This window comes from Manis pentadactyla, chromosome 3 (assembly GCF_030020395.1).
Source record: "Manis pentadactyla isolate mManPen7 chromosome 3, mManPen7.hap1, whole genome shotgun sequence".
Lineage (NCBI taxonomy): Eukaryota > Metazoa > Chordata > Mammalia > Pholidota > Manidae > Manis > Manis pentadactyla.
Window position 1 is genome coordinate 173,710,139 of NC_080021.1, and position 26,673 is coordinate 173,736,811.

The window sequence follows — 26,673 nt, forward strand, 5'->3', positions numbered from 1 at the left end:
AATGGATAAAAAAGCAAGACCCATCTATATGCTGCTTACAAGAAACTCACCTCAAACCCAAAGACATGTACAGACTAAAAGTCAAGGGATGGAAAAACATATTTCACACAAACAACAGTGAGAAGAAAGCAGGGGTTGCAGTACTAATATCAGACAAAATAGACTTCAAAACAAAGAAAGTAACGAGATAAAGAAGGACACTACCTAATGATAAAGGGCTCAGTCAAACAAGAGGATATAACCATTCTAAATATATATACACCCAACACAGGAGCACCAGCATATGTGAAACAAATACTAACAGAACTAAAGGGGGATATAGACTGCAATGCATTCATTCTAGGAGACTTCAACACACCACTCACCCCAAAGGATAGATCCACCGGGCAGAAAATAAGTAAGGACACGGAAGCACTGAACAACACAGTAGAGCAGATGGACCTAATAGACATCTATAGAACTCTACATCCGAAAGCAACAGGAAATACATTCTTCTCAAGTGCACACGGAACATTCTCCAGAATAGACCACATACTAGGCCACAAAAAGAGCCTCAGAAAATTCCAAAAGATTGAAATCCTACCAACCAACTTTTCAGACCACAAAGGCATAAAACTACAAATAAACTGTACAAAGAAAGCAAAGAGGCTCACAAACACATGGAGGCTTAACAACACGCTCCTAAATAATCAATGGATCAATGACCAAATCAAAATGGAGATCCAGCAATATATGGAAACAAATGACAACAACAACACTAAGCCCCAACTTCTGTGGGACACAGCAAAAGCAGTCTTAAGAGGAAAGTATGTAGCAATCCAAGCATATTTTAAAAAGGAAGAGCAATCTCAAATGAATGGCCTAATGTCACAATTATCGAAATTGGAAAAAGAAGAACAGATGAGGCCTAAGGTCAGCAGAAGGAGGGACATAATAAAGATCAGAGAAGAAATAAATAAAATTGAGAAGAATAAAACAATAGCAAAAATCAATGAAACCAAGAGCTGGTTCTTCGAGAAAATAAACAAAATAGATAAGCCTCTAGCCAGACTTATTAAGAAGAAAAGAGAGTCAACACAAATCAACAGTATCAGAAACGAGAAAGGAAAAATCACGACGGACCCCACAGAAATACAAAGAATTATTAGAGAATACTATGAAAACCTATATGCTAACAAGCTGGGAAACCTAGGAGAAATGGACAACTTCCTAGAAAAATACAACCTTCCAAGATTGACCCAGGAAGAAACAGAAAATCTAAACAGACCAATTACCAGCAACAAAATTGAAGCGGTAATCAAAAAACTACCAAAGAACAAAACCCCCGGGCCAGTTGGATTTACCTTGGAATTTTATCAGACATACAGGGAAGACATAATACCCATTCTCCTTAAAGTTTTCCAAAAAATAGAGGAGGAGGGGATACTCCCAAACTCATTCTATGAAGCTAACATCACCCTAATACCAAAACCAGGCAAAGACCCCACCAAAAAAGAAAACTACAGACCAATATCCCTGATGAACGTAGATGCAAAAATACTCAACAAAATATTAGCAAACCGAATTCAAAAATACATCAAAAGGATCATACACCATGACCAAGTGGGATTCATCCCAGGGATGCAAGGATGGTACAACATTCGAAAGTCCATCAACATCATCCACCACATCAACAAAAAGAAAGACAAAAACCACATGATCATCTCCATAGATGCTGAAAAAGCATTTGACAAAGTTCAACATCCATTCATGATAAAAACTCTCAGCAAAATGGGAATAGAGGGCAAGTACCTCAACATAATAAAGGCCATCTATGATAAACCCACAGCCAACATTATATTGAACAGCGAGAAGCTGAAAGCATTTCCTCTGAGATCGGGAACGAGACAGGGATGCCCACTCTCTCCACTGTTATTTAACATAGGACTGGACGTCCTACCCACGGCAATCAGACAAAACAAAAAAATACAAGGAATCCAGATTGGCAAAGAAGAAGTTAAACTGTCACTATTTGCAGATGACGTGATACTGTACATAAAAAACCCTAAAGACTCCACCTAAAACTACTAGAACTGATATTGGAATACAGCAAAGTTGCAGGATACAAAAGCAACACACAGAAATCTGTGGCTTTCCTATACACTAACGATGAACCAACAGAAAGAGAAATCAGGAAAACAACTCCATTCACAATTGCATCAAAAAAAATAAAATACCTAGGAATAAACCTAACCAAAGAAGTGAAAGACTTATACTCTGAAAACTACAAGTCACTCTTAAGAGAAATTAAAGGGGACACTAACGGATGGAAACTCATCCCATGCTCGTGGCTAGGAAGAATTAATATCGTTAAAATGGCCATCCTGCCCAAAGCAATATACAGATTTGATGCAATCCCTATGAAACTACCAGCAACATTCTTCAATGAACTGGAACAAATAATTCAAAAATTCATATGGAAACACCAAAGACCCCGAATAGCCAAAGCAATCCTGAGAAAGAAGAATAAAGTAGGGGGGATCTCACTCCCCAACTTCAAGCTCTACTATAAAGCCATAGTAATCAAGACAATTTGGTACTGGCACAAGAACAGAGCCACAGACCAATGGAACAGACTAGAGAATCCAGACATTAACCCAGACATATATGGTCAATTAATATTTGATAAAGGAGCCATGGACATACAATGGCGAAATGACAGTCTCTTCAACAGATGGTGCTGGCAAAACTGGACAGCTACATGTAGGAGAATGAAACTGGACCATTGTCTAACCCCATATACAAAAGTAAACTCAAAATGGATTAAAGACCTGAATGTAAGTCATGAAACCATTAAACTGTTGGAAGAAAACATAGGCACAAACCTCTTAGACATAAACATGAGTGACCTCTTCTTGAACATATCTCCCCGGGCAAGGAAAACAACAGCAAAAATGAGTAAGTGGGACTATATTAAGCTGAAAAGCTTCTGTACAGCAAAAGACACCATCAATAGAACAAAAAGGATCCCTACAGTATGGGAGAATATATTTGAAAAAGACACATCCGAAAAAGGCTTGACATCGAGAATATATAAAGAGCTCACACGCCTCAACAAACAAAAAACAAATAACCCAATAAAAAAATGGGTAGAGGAACTGAACAGACAGTTCTCCAAAAAAGAAATACAGATGGCCAACAGACACATGAAAAGATGCTCCACATCGCTAATTATCAGAGAAATGCAAATTAAAACTACAATGAGGTATCACCTCACACCAGTAAGGATGGCTGCCATCCAAAAGACAAACAACAACAAATGTTGGCGAGGCTGTGGAGAAAGGGGAACCCTCCTACACTGCTGGTGCGAATGTAAGTTAGTTCAACCATTGTGGAAAGCAGTATGGAGGTACATCAAAATGCTCAAAACAGACCTACCATTTGACCCAGGAATTCCACTCCTAGGAATTTACCCTAAAAATGCAGCAATCAAGTATGAGAAAGTTCAGTGCACCCCTATGTTTATCGCAGCACTATTTACAATAGCCAAGAATTGGAAGCAACCTAAATGTCCATCGATAGATGAATGGATAAAGAAGATGTGGTACATATACAAAATGGAATACTACTCAGCCATAAGAAAAGGGCAAATCCAATCATTTGCAGCAACATGGATGGAGCTGGAGGGTATTATGCTCAGTGAAACAAGCCAAGCGGAGAAAGAGAAATACCAAATGATTTCACTTATCTGTGGAATATAAGAACAAAGGAAAAACTGAAGGAACAAAACAGCAGCAGAATCACAGAACTCAAGAATGGACTAACAGGTACCAAAGGGAAAGGGACTGGGGAGGATGTGTGGGTAGCGAGGGATTGGGCGGGGGAGAAGTAGGGGGGTATTAAGATTAACATGCATGGGGGGGTAGGAGAAAAGGGAGGGCTGTACAACACAGAGAAGGCAAGTAGTGATTCTACAACATTTTGCTATGCTGATGGACAGTGACTGTAAAGGGGTTTATAGGGGAGACCTGGTATAGGGGAGAGCCTAGTAAACATAATATTCGTCATGTAAGTGTAGATTAGTGATACCAAAAACAAAACAGAAACAAAAAAAAAAGGGCAGTTCCTGTGTGGTAACCTCCAATGAGTTCTACACAAGGGTATAAATGGCATATAAAGTGTAGGCAAATGGTCTGTTTGCCTTTATACAGAAGATCAAAGCCTAATTGGGCTACCCCAAAAATGAACTAAGATATGATATGAAAGAGAACTTCCAACATCAGCACTCTCTGGAAGACTCATGCCAGAAGATGATAATCAAAAACCCCAACAAAGATCCACGTACTGCTACAGCTGTAGATGCACTCATCCCACCAGTTCCTGGACTTGCCATGGGAATGAGGAAGAAGATATCTAAGCTGGCCTGTGCATACAGTAAAACAACAAATTTGACTGGATCTATACTGTTGGAACTCAACCAAGAATTAGGAGAAGTGCAAATTGTTGCGCTCCAAAATCTTACAACTACAGACTATTTACTGTTAAAAGAACATAAGGGATGTGAACATTCCCCAGGAATAGGTTGTTTTAATTTGTCTGATTTCTCTCAGACTGTTCAAGTTCAGTTGGACAATATCCACCATATCATAGATAAGTTTTCACAAATGCCTAAGGTGCCTAACTGGTTTTCTTGGTTTCACTGGAGATGGCTGGTAATTACAGGTATGCTCTGGTTATGTAACTATACTCCTATTATGTTAATGTGTGTGTGCAATTTAAGTAGTAGCTTAAAACCTATACTTGCTGAAGTTACTCTACAAGAAGATATGTCAAAGAAATAATCAATCTTCCCATGTTTTCTTCCGCCTGCTACTTCTATAGCTTTTCTTCTTCCTTTCTAATTACAACCCTTAAATAGAATTTGTGCCTCATATCAAATTTACCGAGTATCATTATTCTTCCAGGTGGTAAAGATACCTCAAGACAAATGCTGGGCATAGAAGCTACAGGGCATAAATATGCAAAGAAATAAAAAGCTAACCATTTCAAACAATAAGGCTTCTCTCTCACTTACCAACTTAACATTTCCCTGTATGGCCCCGGAAGATGACTGGTTAGCCAGAGACGGGTAAGATTCCTCAAGGGAGGAACAACCTAAGACAGGCACAGTCGCAGGGGGGTCATCAGGTGAGAAATTGGGATCAACAGAGGTGAGGCTTAGAACCTCACACCCCCTGTTCTGAGAGAAATCTTCTGCATACATGGATGTTTTATTGCCCTTGTCTAGCTTGGATTAACACATAGTCTACAGGCACACACCTGATCATCTACATTTGCTCTCTTACAACACTAAACTATGTTTTCTACCTTTATCTTGTATCTACCTACCACTTCAGCATTTTATTAAAAATAATAATAATAAAGAGAGAAATGTGGTATCCACATATCAATCAAGTATAAAAACCAAATGAGTATTCATATTTGAACTGACTATTTATAGTTCATAATGCATGAGCAGAACCGAAAGTTTCTGTGATGACTGCCCTTGTACTGTTCACTATGTAACTTATTCACTATGTAAGAATTTGTTCTCCATGTAAGAACTTGTTTGTTATGCTTCAGAAGATTGGAGACTGACGAAAATTAGGCTTGGGGTGGATTAATGATTGTGCATTCAGCACATTGACTCCCCTATACAGAATTTTATTGTCATTAACATCCATTTGATCAATAAATATGAGAGATGCCCTCACAAAAAAAAAAAAAAAAAAGGACAGACTTCCAATGGTAAAATAAATAAGTAACCGGGATGTAATGTATAGCATAAGGAATATAGTCAAGATATTGTAACAGCTTGGTAGGGTGATAGCTGGAACCTAGGATTATGTATATAAATGTTTTATCACTGTGTTGTACACTTGAAACTAATGTAATGTAATACTGTGCGTCACCTACCCTTCAATAAAAAATAATTACCTAAAAAAAAAAAAAGTAGAATCAGACTATATGTATTCTTAAAAATTAGTTTTGAGCACGTAACAAATCTAAACATCCCTCTCCATGTCACTCTTAATACATTGTTTAATCTCTGAAAACACCAAAATACAGCAGCATTTGCATCTCAGTATGATTAGACATTAAATTATGTTTCTACTGAAATGTTAGAGCAATAATAATGAAACTGTTCGGCCTTCTGTCTTTGAGAATCCCTAACCGTTAGAAATCCCTGAACTGTTTCTTCTTCGGGCCCGGAAAGGAGTTTGCTATAGCCTACTTCCTCTTCTGGGGTTGGGGTGCAGCAGGAGGAGGAGTTAAGGGGAAGATAACATTGCGTCATGATGGGGTTTGTGCATGTGACCATGTGTTGCTTTGAATTCTTAAAGCCTGTGACCTCACCTTGTTTCTGTTTCCGTTGCAGGCTTTGGACTTCTTGTTGCTGACATTCGCGGCCGCCGTGGTTGCCTGGGCAGACCATGCTGCCCCTCTCCTCCTTGGCCTGAGTGCCAGCTGGTTGCCATGGCATCAGGAAAATGGCCCAGCTGGGCCAACATCAAGTTTCCTTGGCAGGAGTCCAGTGCACAGGGTCACTCTGCAGGAGGCTCTCACGCTCCTTCCCAGTAGCATGCCTCTTCTGCTGCAGAAAGAGCCATGGAAGGAACAGGCCCAGAGGGTGAGCTGGGTAGCTGCCTGTGTATTGGGGCAGGTGGCCATTTGCTCTTCAGCAATTCCTGTTGTAGATGTAAGGTGGGAGTTAAGTGAAACTTGAATCACACCGCAGGCTTTCATATGCAGCCCAAATCAAGCCACATGCACAGCCTCAGAGATGGAGGCCAGCCCAGGCTTGGGGTAACTTGATGAAACGCAACCATAAGAGCAACAACAGCTTGCTTACAGCTGAGGGTGAGTTGGAAGGAAAACTGATACCCACCTTCCTTTAATGAAGGCACGTGTGTTCTTGATCCTGGGGAGGAAAGGATGAGTAAGTCTCAGAGCTCAGAATATCAGAATGAGGATGGACAGAAAGGCGAGTTCCAGATTGCAAGACAGTAGGAGAAGGAGGATGTAGCAGGGATGCGCAAGGCGGTGGTGATCACCCTGCCCGCAAGTGGGTCTGGGAAGACTCCAGGGGAAAATGGGAAAGTAGAGCATCCGTCTCTTGCAGCACATGTGAGGTCCCATGCTACTCACGCCATCCTGCAGCCATGCTCCACGTGCCATGGTGTGCCTGGCCTGTGCTAGATTCCATGGGAAAATCTGCAAAGGTCTAATGTCATCACGCTTGCCCTTGGGACAATCCAGGAAGCACCTTTGAGATTTTATGTTGAGTTCCTGCAAGCTGCCAGCTGCGTGCACAGCGTATAAAAGTGGTGTGTTCCTCTCCTCATACATGGCTCTGGCCTCTCTTTAATACAGTGATTGAAAGATTCTTTATTGAATTCCAATTAATCGAAACTGGGCTTTTATGAAGTTGAAAGCTTAAAAATAACCTTTGGGGGCTTAATCTGAACATAAATCTTTTAAAAAATATTTCTGAACTGTGTACCCACAATTTAGTCATGTAGAACTCCACTGAGCATCTCAATTAACATGCTTTTGTTTTCATAAACCTGATAAGCATTAGTATTATTGCCCTAAATCTTGTGTCTTCTGTTTCACTTTAAATTTCACTGCGGTATCCCATCATGTTATTTCTGGCCTGGGACTATGTGTTCACTTTAGCCTGCAGTGTGGACATCTTGCATCTGTTATGTATTTGTACTGCTTGATTTATTTACTTACCAGTCGGATATTACAAAACAAAACTGAGAAAAAGAAAACTTTGAAAATATTATTAAAGCAGAAAATTAGGAATATTTTCTTCTTCTGTTTTACTCTTTCATAAACCCAGCTTCTATGTCCACAGTTAAAATACCTAGTACCTATTACTAATGTATGTGTTTTTTAATAAGTCAGGACTGGCAACATTCAGTCATCAATGAAATGACCCTGTGTCTAATTCACAAACAATTTTGGCTGTACCCTGGGAGATCAGTCAAACTCATGAGTACTATGAGTTTCTACCTCATTTACATTTACAGGATTTATGTGCAAATAATGCATCTGGTTCTACTTAGTAAATTATTTTATGCCTTTTCCTCTTGTATTTCAACTTCCTGTTTCATATCCATTTGGGCACAAACCATTCTCATTTGCAGAAGTGTATTTTAGAAACACGAGCTTATATTTGATGTTTCCCTATTTACTGCCCAGCCTAGGAGCCTAGGCCAGCTATATGTGGAACCAGGTGGTAGGCTGCTTGATGCAAAGAAAGAGTATGAGGCTTTGAAGCCTGGTGTACTTGGGTTCAAATGTTGACTTGCAACTCATCGGAATGGACTTGGACAAGGTTCTTTACCTCTCTGGACCTCTCAGAGTGATGACAGATAATATTCATGGCACACTGGGGGCCTCTCCCATGTCTACCTCACTCTTAAAACCTATAGTAGGTCTTGGTATTTACAGGGGAGGAGGTTTGACTTGGACTTTGCTGATCATTTAACTAGATGGAAGCTGTGTCCGGCTTTACCATCTTTTGTGCCTGGTTTCCTGTCTCATCCCCACTCCCCCAGCCCAGGCAGGGCCTACCACACAGACACAGATGCACAGGCCCAAGGTTCGGAGTCAACTCTTACTAATAGTGGGATTGATTGTCTTCACTGATAGTGTCCTTCGTTTTCACCCTAGTTCATTGACTGGCTCTTCAGCATCATGGAAAGCCCTAAAGGAGGCCTCTCAGCAAAATCCAGGGATCTTTTGAAAGGTATTACCTCCACGCTTTAACGCCTAATGTAATGAAAACTGTCCAACATCATCTTCACTGCCTAACAGTGTGCTGGTATCTGTTGGTTCCCGAAAGGGCTCATCTAGGTTCTGTGTAGAAAAGTAGTCTGAAGCTGTCACCAGCGTGGCATTTTGAATTAGATAATGGACTTAAAAAAGTGTTCTATGCCTTTAAATTTAACTTTTGTTTAAACAGTTCTTAAATGTTTTATTATAATGGTAAAATAGGACTTTAATTAAAATTTAGAAAAATCAGAAAAGTAAAAAGCAAAGAAGAATCCAGAGTCCATTACCTAATGGCAATTTTGATATTTTTCCTAAGAAGTTTTTGTCCCCTATGTGGATGAGTGTTATTTTAACATATTTATAATCATGAAAAGTTGAAAAAGATACATAGAGACTGAGTACTCCCTCTTTTATTTTAAAAGCATTTTACCCATTCTTGCACTGGCTTCACAAATAGTATTTTTTCATGGCTACATAATATTTTGCTAAAGGATTTGGATATGTCTTATTTTTTCAGGCACCTAGATGATTTTTGTGTTTTTTAATACTTCTCTATTGATTTGTTATAAACTATGACTATAGGAAACAGAACCACAAAAGATCTTTCTGTGAAAATGATGTACATTATTTTACTCAAATCTGTGAAGTCATGTGGCCTGAGACAGCTTGTACTGTCATCCACATCTTCAGACTTGGGGGTCTGGAGCTTATCAGTGGCTGCTGTTGATGCCCCTGGCTGAAAAATATGGCACTGAAATGTCTCACTTTGGGAAAGTCACTTGTTGACCTACTCTTTTGATAATTTATCTGGCCAGCCTGAGTCATACTATGTCTGTATGTTACTGTAAATGTGGTATAATTAACTGGTTGCCTAACGAGCAAGAATTCCCTAATTTATTGGTTCTGGTCCTTCTCCCTACCCCCAAGTATGGGGGGGCATGTGTAGGAAGGTGATTCAGATCAGCCACAGGGCAGTGGGCAGCAGGGCAATGGCCTGACATATCTGCACTTGATCCATTCCTAAACATTTGCTGCTAGGATCTCCCTTTGTTTGCCTTAGTGAGTTTGGACTCATTTTTAATGGCCATGTGTCCATAACACCATTGGTTGCTCCAAACATATACTGTCTTAGGTCATGAAGATAACAAACAATCCATAATGATGAAGGAAAGAGTTATTTGGGTGAAAGAAGTATATGTTCACTTGTTTATATAGTCCAGGGCTTATCACAGTTATACACAATAACTGTGCAACTCTGGTTACCTATATTCCCTCACACTTGTCTTAAATAACATCTAAGTATATTAATGTAAGTATCCTAAAATAAGATATATAATAAGTTGTCTAGAAGGATTACACATTGCCTACTTTAAATTGGTTCCTGAGGAACCCAGGACAAATAAGAAAAGGTGTGGACTTGTGGTCCGTGTTCAGATATAGTTTAGTGTGGTCATACGTGCTCCATTGGACACATGACCCTAACTTCATTATAAAGTCAGCTTTTTATTTTTGTTTTTTTAGCTTTTAAGTAAACATTTAATGGAAAAATCATATTCACATAGAAAAGTATATAAATCATAGGTAGTTATTTACCAAGGAAACACATCTATGTAATCAGCACCCAGATTAAGAAAAAAAACATGACCAGCATCCCAGAAGCCAGGTTTTTATTTAATTCTGCAGAATTTCCCATTAACTGGTTGCAGGATAACTTAAAAAAAAAAACAAGAAAAAAACCTTTTCCCAGCCTCTGTTAGTGGTTTTCCACCATTAAAATTCTGCCTAAGGCTTCAAGATTAGCCAAGTGAGAAAAAGCCAAGCTCTGTTCTGACACCGTTTTGATCTCAGTGACCTTTTCAAATGCAGCTTCACCGGGTGCAACAGTGGCTTTATGTTTTGTCCCCTTAGCCACCCTGCTGTCCTTGAGAGCTCTCCCGGAGTTCAAGAAGAAAGCCGTATGGACCAGAGCGTACGGTTGGTGAGGTTTTGTAGCAGCCAGCAGCATTCTCTGCTGGACAAGGAAAACCATAGAAATGGAAGCAACTTTTCAGAATTTGTGTCTGGGTTCACTGGGACATGTTGCAGAGTTCCAGGTCCGGGAAGGTGGCCACAGGACTGACAGCTGGACACGTGCATGCCAGGGAAGGGGGCGATGCTTCGGTACCCAAGCCAGTTGAGACTAAAATAAGAACTTGAATTTTCTTTTATTTAGCTAGAGTTCAGTCTGAAGGTTTTCTTTGTGAACATTTGATTCTATCTCATCTCTTCCCCCTAAATTCTAGTAAAATAGTCTTATGAATTTTGTGCATGTGACTTTTACTTCTTTTAAGGCCCAGGCAAGGTTTTGCTGGCAAAACCACTCTACAGTGCTGACAGTGGCATCATGATCTGTTTCCCAGGAAGTCTCTGGGGGATATTCATTGACTCAATGTATTCTTATTGATGAAACACTCTTTTATAACTACTCTACACAGTTAGATAGTAAGCATGGTGTTGAACATTAGCTAAATTAGATTTATGAGTGGTGGCTATAATTTTCTTATGCTTGGGTCTCTTGAAATGCAAGTGAGTTACCCAATTCAGAAATAGCTTCAGCCAAAAAGAGCATTAGTTCACAAACTAATTTGTGAGTGGGTCTGATCAGGCACTGCTGCGTCCATGAGCCACACCTGCCTCCAGGGCCTGGGATGTCTCCGTGCAGGTGGCAGAATGGCTGCCAGCAGCCCCCAAGGGAAGGAAGGCATCTCTGCATGGGGGTGTGGCGCAAGCAACACAGAGAGGACTCCGGATCAGCCTGACCACGAGTCCCTGAACAACGCTCTGGGCCCTGGGAGGGTGGGCACTACTTGAGCAGACCTGGGTCTTATGTCTACTTGAGCCAGGATCTTCCCAGAAGAAAGACGATGGGATGCTGGGCAAATATCTACTTGAGAGGTCAATCTTTTTTATAAGTACAAATCTCTAAAGGCATCCAGTGACAAGTGAATGAAGGTATGTGACTGTGTCCTCAAGGGATGCATTTTACTTCAAGGGCTTGAAAACTAGCATTGTAATTTTGATCTGTTTTTGTTTTGTTTGCTTCTGATTTGTTTGCTAATTGTCTTTCCTTCATGCAGCCATTAGTCAGGGCTATCTTTAACCGGTCATGTAAACCTAGAGAGGTACATGTACAGGGGGCTCCTGGGGAGAAAACGCATGCCACTGGGATAACGTGCTGTGGGTCTGCCATGCCACAGCAGTGCCTGGAACTTCGAGTATTCCCATGTGACATGAACCTTCACGTTGCCACCAAGCATACCTACTACTTAGGTTTTGTTTTCCAAATATATAATTTGTGATTCTAGGTTTCAAATATCTGTGGTTCACTGTGTAACTCACGCTGTGTTCCTAGGTCGCAGGTCTTGCCTTTGCTGAGCAACAAGGGGTGAGCTCCACGGGGTGCCGAGACGCTCACAGGGGAAGGCAAGGGAAGGCACGTCCTCAGGTGGTAGTCACCTGCACTGCCAGTAGTTCATTCATGTGTGTTATACCTCTAGACATTGGGCTAGAGGGAAATGAGTTTGAAGGAAACTGAAAGGTAGAAAATTTAACGTCAGAAGCCTGCCTCCCTCTCCTTCCTACCCACATACACTTTCTCCAGCCAACAAGAGGCTGAAAGGGACCTAACATTTATGTAAAGTGTCACACAGTAAGGGCACTAGAGCTTTCACTTGTATTCTTATTTAACTCTTGCAACAGTATTGTGAAGAGGTGTTATTTCCTATTTTGAAACGGAGGAAATGCATCTAATAGGAGACGAGCTATACCGTAGAACCCCGCCCCAGCCCAGACCTGGTGCTCTTTCCACTGCATCTGGCTCATCCGTATCCACTTTAAGATGAAAATTCCCTCCAAGGATTAAATCTCATTTATGCTTAACGTAGATTTCTGTAATCAGATAAAAGAACCCTGCCTTGTGTTAATAAGCCTCTGGAATTGGGAAGTTTAGGAACTTTAGTGTAAATGAAGAGGTCTTCGTTGAAGGACTTTAAATTCCTCAGCCAGCTTGCCAACACGGCTGGTGGTAAGGAACCTGAAGAGCAAGCAGGTCCTGCAGAACTACTCTGCATTCTCCCCCGAATCCCTGGCAGCGCTTGCTCTCAAGGACAGAGATGAAGAATCAGCCCAGTCTTAACCCAGACAGCCTTTCTCAGCTCAGCTTAGTTTCTTCTAAGAAATTAAATTTTGTCCCTGTTCCTGTCCTTGACAAAAAAAAAACAGCACAAAGGGAGGGAATAAGATCTCTCTGTCCTCTCTTCCCTAGCTCCTTTTTGTTTTCAGCCGGCTTGAGTCTAAGATTGTAGGATTTTCCTATTTGTGGGAACCTCTAAAAAGTCTAAGGCGTACGATTATAAAGATTAGGTTGAAAACCTAAAGGTTCTAATGGACTAGATATGTAAGGAAAAGAAGAACTCAAGAATAGTCCCAGATTTTTGGTTTGGTTATTACGTGGGTAGTGATTATCATTCACTGTAGTAGAAATAGGAAGAATAGGAGTAAGGATTTAATAATGTGTGTAACTGTTGAACTACTGTGTATACTTGAAACCAATATGATACTGTGTATCAACTATCCTTCAATTAAAAAAAGAAAGAAATAGGAAAAAAAAAAGAAAAGAAAACCTAAAGGTTCTAAGACACAGGTCACTGGAATACTACTACTTTCTCTCGGTTGCCTTTATGACCTCAGGTAAGAATGAAGTTATTCCCTTATATTTCAGTTTGTTCTCTAAAAACCAGAAAGCTCTGCTTTTTCAGACCAGATGTTCCAAACTATATACAAAAGAAAAGTTTCAAATCATCTTCTGTTGGGTTTTGAAATCATAAGTTGCCAAGACCAACAGCATGCTGGGATATGCTAACAAATTGATGTGTGGGGTTAAATCCATGTTATGGGCCACAGAAGTATCCAAACACTCTCTTGATTTGAACAGTGTACATTTGGAACAGATGCCGGCATCCATGCAAGTGCCTAAAATCTGTCTATTTTATTTGTAATGTAATGACTACATGGTAACTAATAGGCTGTTAATAACTTTTTTTTTTAAGTTAACTATCAGAAGTTAACATCTGCAAAATGATTTTAACCACAGATAATATTATAATTATATAAAGAGTAAGACTTTGTTAGGGACTCAACTACTATCTTGAAATAACTCAGTCACTTTGAAAGTAAGCAGTTGTTTTAGACTTTAGGTAAACATTTTAGTAAATTGCTGTTTTGGAAGAGAAATAAGATCAGATTTGGTGAAGAAGATAGGGACTTCACTAAAGCCAAAGATTTCAGGTTGGGTCTCTGGTCAGTTTGCAGCTCTGACCCCTGCCAGCCCATCCAGAGCTGCAGGCATTTCAGATGGAACCGGGGAGCACTGTGTGGCTGCAACAGTCTCGACCTTTGTCACGCTGTGGAAGGACGCTTTACAGCAGCAGCATCTTGTATAAATGTGTCACCATTGCTCTGGTCCTGGCTGAGGTAATATGCTTTTATGTTTTCTGGAAGGAAATACTTTAATCCTGGAAACTCTGAAATCTCTTTTTAAATGTATGGTACATACAGTGCTTATGAAGTTGAGAATACACATGTAATCTGTTAATCTACATAAACAGTACAAAATTCTTTAAGATTGCAATTTAGAAAGATCATCCGATTCTTGTCAAACATAGAGAACTTGTGAAATAATTTCTAGCTCAGCTATTGGATAGGAAACAGATATCCAATCATCAGTCAAAGTGAGGACTCCCTGACTTTGGTTTTAGTTCTGGGGTAAAAGGAATAATTTATCTCACAAAGTAGTTGTGAGGGTTAAAAGAAAGAAATGCTATTCACTTTTGTATATCTCACTGAAAATAAACAGTTGCTGTAATGTTTGAAGGCAGGCCTGACAGGGTAGTATGTACATTGGTACTTGAGAAAATAATGGAAGTTGCCTAAGAAATTGTTCCACTTAACAATTCTGCTATTTCAGAACCAGGCAGCACATTAAGAAAGATTACTTACATTAAGTTAAGAAAAAAACAACTATGTCTTCTGAAATTTATATTTGAGATTAATCAAATATAAATAAAAAAATCACCTAATTAATCTGATTTCTTAAAAACCTTTTTTTCTGGATGTACTGGTAGTAATTCATAAAATCAAAAGTTGCACAGACATATTGAGTGTCCACTGTTCACCGTATAAGATTCTGGGTACAAAGTGAGCAAGACCCTTCTGCCCTCATGGAATTTACATTCAGAAAATATAAATCAATAAAGCATCATGCATTAAAAAGCAGCCAGGAGAGTTATAAATTCCTGATAGCTGTTTATAATTTACAAAGGTTTAATTTACCATACTTCATTTGCTACTCAGCACCCTTGGGCAGTTAAAGACACTGGAACTCAGACATCTAGTCATTCCATCAGTGGCCATTGGAGCTGGATTTCCAAACAAATACAGCACCCCACCCCCCAGCCACTCCCCACAGGACCCCTGTGGTTCAGCTGAGTGCCACAAAGTAAGTACACAAGCGACACCTGTGTTTATCTGAGGAATTAAGGTGTATTCTTACTAATGGACTTTCATGGAATTGACTGTAATCTTTTTTTTTAAGATAAGATTTAAAATAGACTAGTTAATACTTCTGTTTAGCATGTTTAAAACTATTTAACAAGAAAAAATGAATGTCATTTCCCCATCTCAAGTCTAAAAACAGAGAAGTATATCGTACGGTGGCTTGTAAATAACTTATTAGTAGTTTTCTGTCCAAAGGTGAAATACTTTAGACTCAAAAGTAGTGATTTCCAAAGTGTAGAATGCATGAGGCTTACTTAAGGATCCCATCAAAATGCAGGTTCCTGAGCCCCAAAGCATCTGATTTAACAGATCTCTAATGGAGTCCAGGAATCTGCATCTCAAACACACACACTTGTTAATTCTGATTACTGCGCTCCCTTGAAAAGGACACTGTAAGAAAGTGCCTTGGAGTAAAGTGCATGACATGTTTGCAGAAGTGCACATCATTAAGACCCAGGTGAACAAAGTAAGAATTGTCCAAACAAAACATGATAATGTTTACCAGGCAAAAATAAACAAATGAGAGGAAGATGTTGGGAGATGATTTTTAGCATATTTTAATTTAAAATCACTTTAATACTTTAGCACAATAAAATGTAACTGTTTTCTTTGTACATAGGTTATTTCTCTGGAGAAACTTTTCAGGTACTGATGTAGTTACTTCTTTTGAAAGAAACACATATGTGACAACTTGCTCAAGGTAGGCAGAATAAAGAATATTTTAAAAAGTTAACTTCTTAGGGACTTCATTGTGGTGTGGTACATGCTTTAGTAACAAGCTTGTTTGCAGGAAGCCTAGTAAGGGTTTTATGTATGGTGTCTAGCACACTGTAGGCACAAAATAAGTGTTTCTTGAATGAATGTAGGCATTTTTGTGAAGTCAACTAGGAAGCAACTCATTCTAAGGGTAACCTGTTTATTGAACAAAAATATCAGACCAAGAAGAAAGTGTTTCTTGAGAAACATACGGGAGTAAAATACATTACTACCCAATGAGTATGTCTGGAAGAAGTGTTAGTTATTGCTTTTCATTTCAATGACCTTGATAAAAAGGCTTTAAGGTAATGCAGTTTAAACAATTTAAGTATTATTTAGTGGAATTTTAGTTTCCTACAGTAGCCCAATAAAGTATAGTTGCTGTAATTCTTTCTCTTCATTTTAGTGACTCTAGGTATATATTCCAGCAATGTAAGTAGGAAGCCAGACTAAGTCACCTGGAGTTTGCAAAGGGATTCTTTTTGTAAACTAAAGCTTTTAGCAATTTTTTTTGTAGTTTTATTTCTACTACCTAGTTCTTATGTCCCAAAATATTTGATACCCTTTTTATATAGTCACTTGGATACCCTTTTTATATAGTCACTTGGATAAGATTCTATAATTCTTTCAAGAAAAGTGAGTAATACATTGATGGTACAGAAATGATTCTATTAGTCAATTCACATACATTTTGGATATAATAGTAAATCAAGAATTAGCAATATTTCAGATTTCTTAATAAATTTTTACTATATCTTTGTACCTCCTTGTAAGATATGTATACAGCCTGTTTAAAAAAAATTGGGGGCATTATTTTTATATTTACCAAAGATTTATTCTGTTTTCATCCAAGTCTAGAAAATAATTTTCTAGGTGTATCTAATGTTTACCTCTGGGGACAGTGACATCTGTGAAATATGTTATTCTAGACAACTACACAGAATATTTAGTCATTGCTTCCCTGTAGTTGGGAACTCTGAAAAGAAATAGATGTCTACTGTAGTTGGGAATTCTGAAAAGAAATAGATGTAATTTAGGTTAACATTTTTGGTTTTCAATTTAATGAACATATTCCAGTTAATTTCCTATTTCTTAACTTTATAGGAAAATGATCAGACTTCCTGATACAACTTTAACCTGTGCAGAATCCACAGCTTTGGTGTTACAGGGGGTGTTTGGAAATACAATATGGAAGAACATAGACTACTGTGGTGTGTCTACTCCGGGGAGGAATACAATTGTCAGTCATGGAGTTTTATCAAATACTAGGTATCTTCCCACCGGAATGCTTCCTGTGCTGTGTTTACTGAAGCTGACTCCACAGGCTGCTTTTCCTCACATCAGAATGCTGTACTTCACATTTTCTTCTTTTTAATGGGAAAGACTCTGAGGATGTCTCTTCTTTCTGAGTAAAGATGACTGTAGGTAAAATACATACCTAATGTGGAGAAGGAAGTGGCAAAAGTAAGTAAACTTAACCATTTCTCTGGAAAGACCCTTGGCTTTAAAATATAACCAGAGTGCTGCCTGTGGTCTAGGGAGGAGACATTTGAAAGGGAGACTCAAAGAAGGTCTAGATTTCCTGCAGAAGGGGAAGTAAATAAAAAATGCCACCATACTACTATTTTGTTGATTGCAAGGAATTAATTTTTCCCTTTCTTTAGGGTAGCTCTCTTCACTTCCCATAAAGTTTATATATGTCTTCTCTTTTGTGGTGTTCTTCAGTATCTAATAGTTGTTACCTTGAAGTAATCATTATCTTGGGGATTTGTGAAGGCTAGAGCTGGAGAAGCTAACATTTAATAATGGAAATCTTTTCGCCAATATCCTGGGAAAAAACTGGTAAGATTTTAAGTTTTGGTCTATACATTTTTTTTTAATTTTTTAATTTTGGTATCATTGATCTATAATTACATGAAGAGCATTATGTTTACTAGGCTCCCCCTTTCACCAAGTCCCCCCCACATACCCCTTCATAGTCACTGTCCATCAACATAGTAAGATGCTGTAAAATCACTACTTGTCTGCTCTGTGTTGCACAGCCCTCCCCATGCACCCCCCACACTATACATGCTAATCGTAATGCCCCCTTTCTTTTTCCCCACCCTTGTCCCTCCCTTCCCACCCATCCTCCCCAGTCCCTTTCCCTTTGGAAACTATTAGTCCATTCGTGGGTTCTGTGATTCTGCTGCTGTTTTGTTCCTTCAGTTTTCCTTTGTTCTTATACTCCACATATGAGTGAAATCATTTGGTACTTGTCTTTCTCCACCTGGCTTATTTCACTGAGCTTAATACCCTCTAGCTCCATCCATGTTGTTGCAAATGGTAGGATCTGTTTTTTTTTTTCTTATGGCTGAGTAGTATTCCATTGTGTATATGTACCACATCTTCTTTATCCATTCATCTACTGATGGACATTTAGGTTGTTTCCATATCTTAGCTATTGTAAATAGTGCAGCAATAAACATAGGGGTGCATCTGTCTTCTTCAAACTGGGCTGCTGCATTCTTAGGGTAAATTCCTACAAGTGGAATTCCTGGGTCAAATGGTATTTCTATTTTGAGCTTTTTGAGGAACCTCCATACTGCTTTCCACAATGGTTGAACTAATTTACATTCCCACCAGCAGTGTAGGAGGGTTCCCCTTTCTCCACAACCTCGCCAGCATTTGTTGTTGTTTGTCTTTTCAATGATGGCGATCCTTACTGGTGTGAGGTGACATCTCATTGTGGTTTTAATTTGCATTTCTCTGATGACAAGCGATGTGGAGCATCTTTTTTTTTTCTTTTATCTTTATTTTTTTGAAGAACATTATGTTTACTAGGCTTTCCCCTACCCCAAGTCCCCCCCACAAACCCCATTACACAGTCACTGTCCATCAGCATAGCAAGATGTTGTAGAATCCCTACTTGTCTTCTCTGTGTTGCACAGCACTCCCCTTTCCCCCAACCCCTACATTATACATGCTAATCATAATACCCACTTTCTTCTTCCCCACCCTTATCCCTCCCTACCCTCCCATTCTCCCCAGTCTCTTTCCCTTTGGTAACTGTTAGTCCATTCTTGGGTTCTGTGATTCTGCTGCTCTTTTGTTCCTTCAGTTTTTCTTTTGTTCTTACACTCCACAGATGAGTGAAATCATTTGGTATTTGTCTTTCTCCGCTTGGCTTATTTCACTGAGCATAATACCCTCTAGCTCCATCCATGTTGTTGCAAATTGTAGGATTTGTTTTCTTCTTATGGCTGAATAATATTCCATTGTGTATATGTACCACATCATCTACTGATGGACACTTGGGTTGCTTCCAAGCTTGAAGTTGGGGAGTGAGATCCCCCCCACTTTATTCTTCCTTCTCAGAATTGCTTTGGCTATTTGGGGTCTTTGGTGTTTCCACATGAATTTTTGAACTATGTGTTCCAGTTCATTGAAGAATGCTGTTGGTAATTTGATAGGGATTGCATCAAATCTGTATATTGCTTTGGGCAGGATGGCCATTTTGATGATATTAATTCTTCCTAGCCAGGAGCATGGGAGGAGTTTCCATTGGTTAGTGTCCTCTTTAATTTCTCTTAAGAGTGTCTTACAGTTTTCAGGGTATAGGTCTTTCACTTCCTTGGTTATGTTTATTCCTAGGTATTTTATTCTTTTTGATGCTATTGTGAATGGAGTTGTTTTCCTGATTTCTCTTTCTGTTGGTTCATTGTTGGTGTATAGGAAAGCCACAGATTTCTGTGTGTTGATTTTGTATCCTGCAACTTTGCTGAATTCTGATATCAGTTCTAGTAGTTTTGGAGTGGAGTCTTTAGGGTTTTTTATGTACAATATCATGTCATCTGCAAATAGTGACAGTTTGACTTCTTCTTTACCAATCTGGATTCCTTGTATTTCTTTGTTTTGTCTGACTGCCGTGGCTAGGTTGGTCCATACATTTTTGTTGAGTCTTTAGCACCTGCTGCCACCTGCCTGCTAGAACCTGCCAGCACATAGGCCAAACAGGAAACAAAATAGATACAAATGGGAAAACGAGAAATAGCCAAGCCTGCTTAGTTTGACATCTAGATACCCATGTCCATGTTCAAAACTTCTGTATTTCATACCCAAAGCAGTTCAGTTTTCTGCTAGTAAAACTGTTCTTGTTCATACAGGGAAATATTTGCCCTCGTGATATCCTGCAAAGCATCTTAACTTTTAGGGTGCTTTATTAGCAAAATCTAGTTCTGCATGTCAGGCTTCCCCATTCTGTTAAGGTAGATGGCAACAAAAACAAAAGAGAAAAACCACTTACCTATAAAGAGCATCAGGAGATATAGTTTCAGCACATATGGGAAATAAATGGATAAGTCAAAGGGCAGCTTTGTGGAGTAAGTACCAAATGATTCAAAATAAGGCAGTGACTGATAGATGGCAAATGCTGTTTAAGGAAAAAAGAAGGAATCATTAACATGCTACAGGGATGTGTATATATGTCTGCATAGTTGAAAGATATTTTCAATTTGATGACAGTTTTACGACAATTATTGAATCTAAAGCTACAGTTTGATACAGAAATCCGCTGAATGAGTATGTTGGTACGGCCATTAAAACAGTGTGACTTGTTGAATTTTTGTCCAACTAATACTTTATTGTGCCTATAGAGAGATAATATACAGTGCTTCTTAAGATGGCATCTCAAAATACCTGTCCCCTTAGCCACAAACAGGGGTGCTAGAAAATGAATTTGGAAAATGGTGCATATATTTTCCCCTTGGAGTTTTCTAATACACATTAGTACAACAGATATTCTGGAAAGTTCTGCAACAACAAAGTTTCACTCACCATTTCCTCCATTTAAATGGCTTTTGAATATCTCTCCCTTCCTCTCCACCCCGAGGCAGGACTTAATAAAAATTCTGAGGAACTTAGAGAAATGCGAGAAACTTAGAGAAATGCTTGTCTAAATTATTTTTGGGAAGGAGGCTGTTATCAGATACAAAAAGATGGAGGTTCTATGAAATGATAATGTACGGTGGTTGTGTAAGATGTAATCTAGAGTAAACTAGGTTAAAGGTACAGGGAACAACACACTATTCTTCCAACTTCTTGTGTTCTTAAAATTGTTGTTAAAAATTTCATTTTAAAAAAGAGGAAGTCAGGTGCCCACAGCTATTAGAGCCAAAGGAGGATGAGTGGCACAGGGGCTGCACCTAAGGCTCTAGCGTTTTGTCAGTGTCAACAGGTGGTTTGGTTATTAAAAGATATGTTGTTAAAATGTATTCAGTTTTCTATACTAAAGATAAAATTACAGTCACCTGTATTCTACCATGCAGGGTTAATTGTTGTTTTGTCATCTTTCAAGAATAAGTCTCTGAATCTAATTTGAACAAGAGAATATAGGAATATCAAATAACAAGAAAGGAAAAGCTTTCTGTATAGTATTTTTCATATGGTATAATAATTTATGGAATGTACTTAAATGTTTGAGTAATTTCATTCTCAAAGAAATAGACAATCTGTTTATGGTTTTCAAGAACATTATTTTCTAGATTTTTTTTTTGTCATAGTCTATTGCAAAATTTAATCCCTTCCTTCTGAAAACAAAATTCTGTAATTTAATGTAAGCACATTACTCTGGTTACTGGTAGATAGAAAAGGTGGTTATATTGTATATATTATACAATTATTGCCAATATCACCATTATTTTATGTTATGCCTGATTCTGGATGTCTTCCTTGCGTTACCTTAACATGCTTTCTTAATTTCTTTATGCCCTCGGTTTTTGAAAACTTTAATCATTTCTGTTTCAGAAAGTTTCCTACCAGTCTGTCAAATCTACTACAGAAGGAAACATGTTTCCCAAATATCAAGCTCTTTCCAAATGGATGATTTTAACTATCTGACTTCAAGTTTTAGGTGTACAGTTAGGCTAAGTCACTAGCCTACTTCATATTGTGTTCAGTAATTCATCCAGTGTCTCAAGCATGTATACTGAGTGCATAAGAGAAGATGGCTGCACAGAAAAACCTGCCCTGCCTCTCCCGTGTACACCCTGATCTACACCTACACACACAGCAATCCGTCCCCAGGAAGAACAGAGGCCTGAGTAAACACCTGCATGACAAGGGATAAAAAGACCACATGAAAAACAGCAGGCAAGCTGGAGACCCAGTGACGGATGGAGCCCCACACCCAGCTCTGCCCTACAGGATGGGAGGGATGTCACTGAGCCGCCAGAGCACAGACCCACCTGCCCGGGGCACAGGAGAAAGCCACCCACCAAACAGAAGGGGAACTGCTGGAATCCTCTCCAGGGCCGGCGGTGCTGCTGAGTGCCATCGGTTACATTCCTCCTGGACACTGCTAGTGTGACAGAGTCATGGTAAACACAGCAGCTCTACGCATGGCAAAGGTGGCCTCCTAGCCCCCATCCACCTGTCATAGATCCAGCAGTCTCGCCAAGGGTGACCAGGGCTAGACTCATGCAGATCCACCCACCTGACCCATTTGCATGGCAACCTGGTGCCAACCTAGAAGACCCTGGCATCAGTACACTAAGGGGCTGTTTCTACACAGGCCAAATCTACAAAAAAGGAAGAGTAGCCCTTTCTATAGGTTAGGCAAAACTCAGAGTCAAAAACTATGAGACACAGTAATACACTTGAAATAAAAGAATATGTCAGAACTTCAGAAAAAGAACTAAATAAAACAGGCAATCAACCTGACAAAGAGTTACTCATTTTAAAGATGCTCACCAGACTTGAGAGAAGAATGGATGAATGGAGGGAGGACTTCATAAAGAGAAAATATTTTAAAAACATATCTGATGAAGAATACAATGAATGAAATGAAAAAATACTAGAGGTAATCAACAGACTAGTGCTTTACTGTCTTCCAAATTGCTGATTTATTCTTCTACATCCTCTAAAGTTGAGGAGAAAGAAAAAAGAAATGAGGATAGGTTAAGGAAGCTCAAAACACATCACCCATGGTAATATTTGCAGGAAAAGTTATTTGAAGAACTAACAGCTGAAAACTTCCCAACCTAGAGAAGGAAACAAGACATCCATGTCCAGGAAGCACAGCAAGCCTCAAACAAGGTGAACTAGAAAAGGTCTACACCACTCATCATTAAACTGTCAAAGATAAAGAATCTTAAAAGCAGCAAGAGAAAAGCAATGAGTCACCTGCAAGGGAGACACCATAAGGCTACCAGCTGCTGATGTTCCATTATAAACTCTGCAGGCCTGAATGGAGTGGCATGGTATAGTCAAAGTGCTGAGAGGAACCTACAACCAAGACTACTCCACCTAGCAAGGCTGACACATTAAGAACTCAAGGAAAGATAAAGTGCATCACCAATAAACATAAAAGAGCTCACCACCACTGAACGGACCTTATAAGTAGCAAAAGGACTTAAAGAGGAAAAGAAAAGGCCAAATAAAATCACCTACTTTTAATAATTAAGGGAATCAAAAGGTGTTAAAGAAGACCTACATAAAACGTGCAGTAGTGCTGTTAGAATGCTTCCAAATTTAAGTGACTATCAATGTAACATAGAATGCTATATTTTAAGATGTCATATATAAACAACATGGTAACCACAAATCAAAAACCTGTAATAAACAAAAAATAAAGGAGGAAGGAATCCAACCATAATACTAAAGATAGTCATCATGCACAAGGTAAGACAGCAAGAAAGGCAGACAGGAGAAGCATGACAAAACACCCAGAAAACATTTAACAAAACCACAGTAAGTACATACCAATAACTACTTTCACATAAATAGATTAAATCCTCCAACCAAGAGAGATGGAGTAACTGAATGGAAAAAAAAACAGGATCCATCTATATGCTGCCTAGAAGTGATTCACTTAAAAGACACACACAGACTGAAACTGAAGGGATGGAAAAAGAGAGAAATGACAGAACTAGAGTATCAGTACCTATATCACACAAAATAGACAAAGGAGGACTTTATATAAAGATTAAGGGCTCAATCCAGCAAGAAGATTTAATAATTGAAAACATGCACCCAATGTAGGAGCACCTAAATACATAGAGCAAATATTCACAGATGTGAAGGGAAAAATTGACAGTAATAGAATAGAAAGGGACTTTAACACCCCACTTACATAAATGGCTAGATCCTCTAGATGAAAAATTAGGAACTGGCTTTCAACAGCACATTAGACCAAATGGACCTAAAACATATATATATGTGTGTGTATATATATAGATATAACTCCCAAACCTTGGGAAGGTCATAGAACATACATCCAAGAATAGCAAAATACACATACTATTCACATGCACATGAAACAGTCTCCAGGAAAGGTCACTTATTAGGCCACAAGGGCATGAAACTGGAACTCAGTTACTGGGAGAAAAAAAATAGATAGAGGAGAAAGAACATGCTGCTAAACAACCTAAGGGTCAATGAAGAATTTAAAAAGGAAATAAAGACTTTGGGATGAAGCAAAAGCACTTCTAAAATGGATGTTTATAGTAGGACAGGCCTACCTCAAAAAACAAATTCTCAAATAATCAAACCCTATACAAAGGAACTAGAAAAAGAAGAGAACTCAGTAGAAGGAAGGAAATAATAAAGATCAGAGTGGACATAACTGAAATAGAGACTAAAAAACAATACAAAGCATCAATGAAACGAAGAGCTGGTTCTTTGAAAAGATAAAACTAATCTGTAGATAGACTTATCAGAGAAAGAACTCAAATCAGATATGAAAGACAAAACTGACACTACAGAAATACAAACAATTACAAGAGATAACTATGGAAGATTATATGCCAGATTATATGCCAACAAATTGAACATAGAAGAAATGGATAAATTCCTAGAAACATGCAATCTTCTGAGACTGAACCAGGAAGAAATAGAAATGATTACTAGTAACAAAAAATTTAATCAGTACTCAAAAAACCCCCAACAAATACAACTGCAGAACCAGATGGCTTCACAGGAGAATTTTACCAAACATTTAAAGGAGAGTTAATACCTATCCTTTTCAAACTATTACAAAAAATTAGAGGAAGCTTCCAAATTCACTTTGATACCAAAACCAAAGACACTACAAAGGAAGAAAATTACACATCAGTATCTCTCATGAACATTTATGCAAAAATCCTCAACAAAAAACAAGCACCCTAAATTCAAAAATATATTAAAATGATCACTCACCACGACCAAAATGGGATTTACTCCAGAGATAAGATGGTTCAATACCCACAAAGCCGTCAATGTGATATACCACATTAACAAAAGGAAGGATAAAAACCATATCCTCATCTCAATAGATGCTGAAAAGCATTTAATAAAAGTCATTCATTCATGATAAAAATCCAACAAAGGAGGTATAGAGGGAGCATACCTCAATAAAGGCCATATATGACAAATCCCCAGCTAACATCATATTCAGTGGTGAAAAGCTGAAAGCTTTTCCCCTACAGATCAGGAACAAAAAGGAGATGCCCACTCTTCCCACTTTTATACAAACAGTACTGGAAGTCCTAGCCATAGCAATCAGCCAGGCATCCAAATTGATAAGGAAGAAGCAAAACTGTCACTATTTGCAGGTGACATGCTACTATATATAGAAAACTCTAAAGACTCCACCTAATAACTATGAGAACTAATAAATGAATTCAGTAAAGTTGCAACATGCAGAAATCTGCTGCAATTCTATTTACTATTGCATTAAAAAAAAAACCAGAATAGGAATAAGTGGAAGACCTCTACTCTGAAAAACGGTAAGACACTGATGGAAGAAATTGAAGATGATACAAATAAATGGAATGCTTGTCCACAATCACAGATAGGAAGAATTAATATTGTTAAAATGGCCAAACCGCCCACGGCAATCTACAGATTCAATGCAATCAGTGTCAAAATACCAAAGGCAGTTTTCACAGCGCTAGAACAAATAATCCTAAAATTTGTATGGAACCACAAAAGACCCCAAAAAGCCCAAGCAATCTCAAAAAAGAACAAAGCTAGGGGTGTCACATGCCTTGATTTCAAACTATACTACAAATGTACAGTAATCAAAATAGTATGGTACTGCACAAGAATAGATACAAAGACCAACAGAAAAGGATGGAGAGCCCAAAGGTAAACCCATGCCTATATGATCAATTAATACATGACAAAGGAGGCAAGAATATACAATGGGAAAAAGACAGTTTCTTCAGTAAATGGTATTGGGAAACTGGACATCTATGTGTAAAAGAATGGAGCTCAATCATTGTCTTACATCATACACAAAAATAAACTTATAATGAATTCATGAACTAACTGTAAAATCTAAAACCACAGAACTCCTAGAAGAAAGCATAGGCAGTAAATTTTTGGACACTGGCCTTAGCAATTTTTTTCCGGATATGTCTCCCCAGGCAAGGGAAACAAAAGCAAAAATAAACAAGTGGGACTACATCAAGCTAAAAACCTTCTGCACAGCAAATGAAAACAGTAAAATGAAAAGGCACCCTAAAGAATACGAAAATATATCAGCAAATGATATATCTG

General features: G+C 38.6%; 2 protein-coding genes across 7 annotated transcripts in view; one reads left to right on the forward strand and one right to left on the reverse strand.

The window, feature by feature from the left end:
* FOCAD (focadhesin) overlaps window positions 1-11,104 on the forward strand; it is a 274,352-nt gene extending 263,248 nt beyond the window's left edge. For 4 of the 5 annotated variants that reach the window (XR_005025293.2, XM_057498735.1, XM_036887843.2 and 1 more), the window contains 3 exons: window positions 6,398-6,649; window positions 8,704-8,779; window positions 10,714-11,104. Coding sequence is in view for 3 of the 5 variants with exons in the window: in XM_057498735.1 (XP_057354718.1) it covers window positions 6,398-6,649; window positions 8,704-8,779; window positions 10,714-10,787 (402 nt within the window). In the remaining 2 variants the exon portion in view is untranslated. Of the gene's footprint in view, window positions 1-6,397; window positions 6,650-8,703; window positions 8,780-10,713 lie in introns of those variants that run through there. The other variant, XR_005025296.2, reaches the window with a different exon arrangement.
* A 5,656-nt stretch (window positions 11,105-16,760) lies between these two features.
* Window positions 16,761-26,673, reverse strand: part of HACD4 (3-hydroxyacyl-CoA dehydratase 4) — a 41,095-nt gene continuing 31,182 nt past the window's right edge. For both annotated transcript variants that reach the window (XM_057498736.1, XM_036887832.2), the window contains 2 exons: window positions 20,441-20,566; window positions 16,761-17,593 (listed from right to left, as the gene is read on the reverse strand). In XM_057498736.1, the coding sequence (XP_057354719.1) occupies window positions 20,468-20,566 (99 nt within the window). In that variant the 3' untranslated portion in view covers window positions 16,761-17,593; window positions 20,441-20,467. The remainder of the gene's footprint in view (window positions 17,594-20,440; window positions 20,567-26,673) is intronic.